This window comes from Pezoporus wallicus, unplaced genomic scaffold, assembly GCF_028554395.1.
Source record: "Pezoporus wallicus isolate ANWC-B61680 ecotype Strahan unplaced genomic scaffold, APGP_CSIRO_Pwel_v1 contig_7505, whole genome shotgun sequence".
Classification (NCBI taxonomy): domain Eukaryota; kingdom Metazoa; phylum Chordata; class Aves; order Psittaciformes; family Psittacidae; genus Pezoporus; species Pezoporus wallicus.
This window is the reverse complement of record NW_026638908.1, coordinates 3,789,852-3,795,851: the sequence shown is the minus strand read 5'-3', so window position 1 is coordinate 3,795,851 and position 6,000 is coordinate 3,789,852. Positions and strand designations below refer to the sequence as shown.

General features: G+C 40.4%; 1 protein-coding gene across 3 annotated transcripts in view; it reads right to left on the bottom strand.

The window, feature by feature from the left end:
• Nucleotides 1-2,605: 2,605 nt before the first annotated feature.
• DSE (dermatan sulfate epimerase) overlaps nucleotides 2,606-6,000 on the bottom strand; it is a 33,811-nt gene continuing 30,416 nt past the window's right edge. For all 3 annotated transcript variants that reach the window (XM_057413173.1, XM_057413174.1, XM_057413175.1), the window contains one exon: nucleotides 2,606-5,038. In XM_057413173.1, coding sequence (XP_057269156.1) covers nucleotides 3,283-5,038 — 1,756 coding nt within the window. In that variant the 3' untranslated portion in view covers nucleotides 2,606-3,282. The remainder of the gene's footprint in view (nucleotides 5,039-6,000) is intronic.

The following is a 6,000-nucleotide window of genomic DNA, read 5'->3' as shown; positions in this document are numbered from 1 at the left end:
GTAACTCCATTTAAAATAGGGAATGAAAGTTAACTTCACTACTGAGTACCATACAGACACATTTCAAAAGTTGTTGAGTATACCTAAGAAAGATGAAACTAGTGCTCAGTGCTTCTGCTATGGACATAAGGCTCACTGAGCCTGCCTCTCTCCTGTATTTCAGTCAAAGGACACAAAGGCATGGATAGCATCCTCTCTTGTGTCAGCAGGCATTGAGGAACACCAACTTTCTCCAGCCCTCCCACCAGCCAGTATGGCTATCTGAGCTGACCCTTTTTACCTGCTCTTCCTCACCGCACTTTCTAGTAAAAGAAGGGCAGCTCAAGATTTTTCAGTGTATACTGCCACCTGAGGGCTTGAACTGTTTCTTCCTTGTGACACAGAGACTTCTACCCAGCAGCCTGGGTTGCTGGTTGCTGATTGCATAGAACCATCTATCCTTCCATTTACTTCTAATTTGAAATGAGAGAGACATGAAGAATGGCAGCAAAGAACAGAAATAAAGCACAGCCATTGGAGAGGGACTTTTTAAGGGCTCTGGCCTGGAAAAGAGTAAGTCAGAAAGTACACAAGATTAATACTGTATATGAAATATACTCAGCACAATTATGGCTTCATAGCTAGTTGAAGCAAACTTTAGCTGCCCTATCTGAATTGGTTACATCTATCTAAGTGCAATTCAGAATGGCCAGTAATGACAGTCATATATAAGAAACTCATAAATCTATAACAGAAAAGTATGGGGTGCTAGCACAGGCTGGAAAACCCTTGGGATCCCACTTCATGCTGAAATGGGTCTGGTCTCCCATTCAGGAGAACAGACTGGTTCAGACATTTCATTTCGCTTCACCCCATCACCACATGTACATTATTCATCTGAATGCTGGTCTGCTTTAAAAGCTGCTTTAAGACCTGGCTGTGAGTACGGGCAGCTCTTGCAGCCACCTTTTTCCTTTTGCATTGCTAAAATAGTGCAGGGAAGTTTAGTGTAAATGAGACCTAATGTGCATAACCACACCTTGCTTTCTCATCTCTATAATTCTGCAGTTTCATTTGGTAACTACACAAATCCCATACTAGAATTCAATGCCACATTATGAAGCAGACAAAGAAATGCAGGTATTTCTCAAAAGCTTTCTAGAGTATAGGCTGGTTTTCTACAGCTGATTGCTCAAAGCAATAGCAAATTGACACAGTGTAAATGTGCACAGATGTGAAATAAAGTGAAGTATTTGTATTAACTCCACTGTTGACATTAGCCTGATAAAGGCTAAAAGCTACCACAGCTCTTTATTTTCCTTTGTCCTCAAAGAGGACATGGATACACAAGCATAGGTAATTTGCTTATAATGCATAATAACTCTTTGAATTATCCTGGGGCAATTTTATGGCACTGGCTGCCAGTGAAAGGAGGTGCCTGGCCATAGAAGACTGCAATAGTACTTGCATCTTGGTTTTCCATTGGCAATAATATTACCTATTTCAAAATTAGTATTACCTAACATTGAAAAACTAACCAACAGTGTCTTTGAAACTGAACATCACCCCACTGCTATTTCTGCCTGTCTTCATGTCATCACAGTGCAAAGGCAGAAACAAGGAGATTCCCAGTGATACACGGCCTGTCACAATCTAGTCATACTTTCAGCAGGCAAGACTACAAACATAAGAGCTATACTGGGTGACCCTTGCCAGGCTCAGCTCCCTTCACCTTAAGCAGTTAAGTGGGTGATTTGAAATTGGTGATTAACCACCCTACATGCCTTTTGCAATTAGGGAAAAAGATGATTTGAGGTCTTAGGTGGACCAAATAGCTATCTGAAGGCTCTCTTTCTCCACTGACTGCATAGATCAGATATTAACCAGGGTTCTAAATCTTTACTCAAACTAAACGTACCAAATTTCATTAGATAAATCCAGGCATTGGAACCTGGAGTAGGGCTTATGTATGCGCATACAGTGCTCAGAACTGGATCACTAGCTGGAAAATATTTTAATCAAAGAACCACAGAGACAATTATAATGTTTTTATTTAGCAAATGTACTGGAAGAATTGTGTTTCTGTAAAGACATACAGATATACCCCAATTCCATACAGCTTCCATTCTCTCAAATACTTACGTGTTTTTTTTAAATCAGTTTAATGAACAGAAGGGGATATATGTGGAGATGTCAAACTTATTTTTGTTATAAACCACATGATTCTATTTACCACTAATGCCCAAATAATTTACCCGGGGCCAGTAAGAGTTTGCAGAACCCTTGCTGGTACTTTATAGAGAACAGGCTGTTCACACAATTTTAACTGTCCTCTGGTTTTAGTCATGTGAACAGCAAAAAGACATTAAATGCTTCCTTAATACCTCTTTTTCCATACTGCAATTGCTGAGGTTACCACAGGATCGCTTTGGTTTTTGTTTGTATTTTTACAATTGCATATTGAAGGGCAGTGATCTAGGACATTTTTTTCCCTACTAAGATGTTATTCAAACTACAGAAACCTTTTATGAAATGCTGCTTTGTAAAGTTGAGAACAGACCCTACAGCATTTATCATTCTACAGTCTACAACTGACTGAAAGAGAAAAGGTTTTTGTTTTTTTTTTCCTGAGAATTTTGTTCCTTTATACTTTGCGTTAGCCATATACTTGCCTTCTGCTACTGCCTACTACTGTTGTGCCTTTCACCTGGCAAGTACTGACACGACTGTCTTTTCCCACCATCCCAGACAGTAAAGCATGGAAGAGATGACATAATGTAAGAGTCTGCAATAATTACACAGGAGTGTCCCATATTGAAGCATTCTTTGGTTTGGCAGTGAGAAATTAAGTCTACTGCTAAGATCTGCCTTGTATACTTGTGTTTGAATGTCCTTTTCTTAAGAGAACGGCCAGAGACATCCATAGCAGCCTGAAATGGAAACTCACTAAATGCAAACCCAGTTCTGTATAAAAAAGCCCTTAGAAACAAATCTAGTAAGAGGGCTCTCCTCATAAAAAAAATTAATTACATCTTTACATTACTGAACTCTGATGAAAAAAGCATAACATCCCCTCAGTTGCAAATGCTGACTCAAAACACAGGAGTACTTAATAAGTACTTAGTCTTCTGAGATATTCATTGCTTGTCCTATTCTTCCATCCCTTCTGATCTGAAACCAACCTTCCCTCAGCTGTTTTTTGAATGTTTCAGAAATAAGAAGATAAACTTTGGCCCTATTAGGGTTAATGCTTTTGCATAGACATATATGACCATAAACTGGTCGACTAGTAGAGGTCTTCTGCTAACATTGTGACTGAGAACAGGAAGAATACAGCCACAATAATATACAGCTGTCTACTAAAAGTATTGCATACAGACATCTTTGGCCATGCAGTCTCTTGGCCTTCTGAAAATATGTGAGCTGCATTGCTAACATGACAAAAAAAATTGCAATGTTGAGGATTAGAAAGAGACGGGTATAAGAAGCTGATATTGATGGGGCACTACTTCGAGCAGTTGTCACCATCTGTGCTAGCCCTGATCGGCCTTTGATTGACACCCCAGTTTTGTGCTTCACATAAGTAATATCTGCAAAATCCAGAAGATCTTTCATTTCCTCATCTTCATCTATAGGCAACTCTTTTTGTGCTTGAGTCTGTGCCTTTTGTCGCACTTTTCTTTCATTTACCTCAATTTGTGCAAAAATGTCAGGAACGGCATCAACAAATTTGTAGCCTTTGGCTACCTTTCTGTTTTTCTTTGCTCTGCCATGCTGCTGCTTCTGTGAGATTGCAAATATCCTGTCAATGGCCTCCTCTGTCTGTCTCTTATCTGAAAACCTCAGCAGGCGCTCAGCAGTCTTCCTAAAGCTAGCTGTGTTGCGTACACGAGACAAAATCTGCTTCTCAAGCTGCTGGAAAACAGGCTTAAAATGCTGCAGGTTCCTCTCCACAATCCCTATGTAGTCCTTCACTTCTGGCACTGCAGAGCTCCTAATGGCAGAGGCTCGGTCAAAGACAATTTTCTGTCTGTCTGCAATAACCTGTGCAAAGGCAGAGCGGGACCCATCCTCAACAGGCCACAGGTACATCGCGTAGGCATGCTCACTGGTGGTTACAAAAACATCCAGCTGTGGGGAATCTCCACGGACGGTGAAACTCTGCACATCAACAGAGGGCCCAATGAAAAGGTAAATGGCTCTTGTGATGGGATGCCGCAAGAGGGTTGTTACATTCACGTAGTTTGTCCCATTGTAAGGGTAGCCTCGAGGATACATCCTTGAGGCAATGGTAGCCTTCTCGCTGTGGCCAGTGTCATCCATCCAGTACATCTTATATATGCCATCACGTTGCCTAATAAAAGCCCCATGGACATCGTCAACAACTGTTTCTTCAAAAGGCACATCCACATTGTGGAAGAAACTGGTTGCTGCCTCCAGGGGACTGTCATCTTCTAGATGGATTTGGTCCACTAGCAAAAGAAGCTGGGGATGGAGAAGTATGAGGTTTCTTTGCAATTTTCTCAGCTTCAGTTTAGGATTGTATGCACCCACTCCTTCTCCCCTGATAAACACCACTCCGCTTCTTTCCATGGCGGCAACCACTCGTCCCTGACAGTCACCAGCCAAGTCATGTTTATATTTAAGCCACTTTGAGGAACAGTCTTCTGTAATCTGCCCTTCCCATGGGGAGAAGCAGCTCTTGGACACGGCAGGAGAAAACATCAATACATTATTAAAAAAAGTATATTTTGGCCCATACAGGGCTTCTGTTATGAAAGGTACACCATTGGGAGCAAAAGTAAAGGAGTTCTGGTCCGGGTGTTCATGGCCGGCATTGAAGTTCCTCCACCCCCTGATCCACTCTTTGTACTTGTTCTTATGAACAATATCATATATTGCACGTCCTCCCAGCTTTCCTGACTTGAAGGAAAGGAAAGGCCTGTTGATTTCAGCTGGCAAAGCACTTCCATAGGTTACTACTCCCCAGTCCTCAAAATAATGCAGCTTAGGAACCCCGTAGTCTGGTGGAGGTATAGAGCGCAAACTTGCATCGTACCTGCCCAAAAGACAAGGAAAATGGGTTTAAAAATCACTCGACTAGTTCCATTATCAGCACCTGTACTAAATTCAAAAACTGATTTGATATTTACATCAAGGAGCAAGCTAACAGTATAAAGGCCGCACATGTGCTTCCTGAGTGAACTAATCATATAGTTGTAATGGTATTTATCATAGTAATCCCTATGCAAATTTGTGTTGTGCTTTTTACAGAACAATAGCTGAAAGCATCTGCTCCACATTTAAAGCAAGCAATCCTCCTGCACTCCGAAAATAAGAGTACCACTAATTTTAAACTAGCTACATTTTGTCTTACATCATAAAGCTACTGACTGCAATACAAATCTTTAAAAATGTGCTGTAGACACTGTTTATTTTGCTCTAGACATCAACATTTGCACCTATTTTTTGACTATTTAGCCAAGAGAAGCAGATTACCTGTTTCCCAAGTTGATGATTATAGAAGCGTGTAGTCTCCAAACAGAATTAGCAATAAACTAAAAACTGATGAACAGTCATTTTAAAGGATAAATTATTATGATTTATATCACTTAGTGTATGTTAGTTTCCTTCTCCAACTAAGCTGAAGAAAAACTTGCATGTCTTTCTTGTGTAAATTGCAAGATACAAGACATTTGGTTTAAAATGAAGTTTTAATTCTAGAAAAGGTTACATGGCTTTGTTTTATTTTTGTTTTATTTTATCTACAGGAGTTAATAATCAAAAGCTCAAAACAACCATGGAAAACAAAGCCTAACCTTCTGGCATTGTTTTTAAGCAACCAAAATAAACAAAACCATCATTAAGCTCACTAATATTTCTGTTAGATGGTTCATCTCTACATCCACTCTACAGCTAACCAGGAGCCTCTGTCAGGACCTAGACAGTCACAGCTCACGTCCTGCATAAGGCTTTGGGTAATTCCAACCAGTACGAGGGCCTGATCTGTATCTAGTGCTC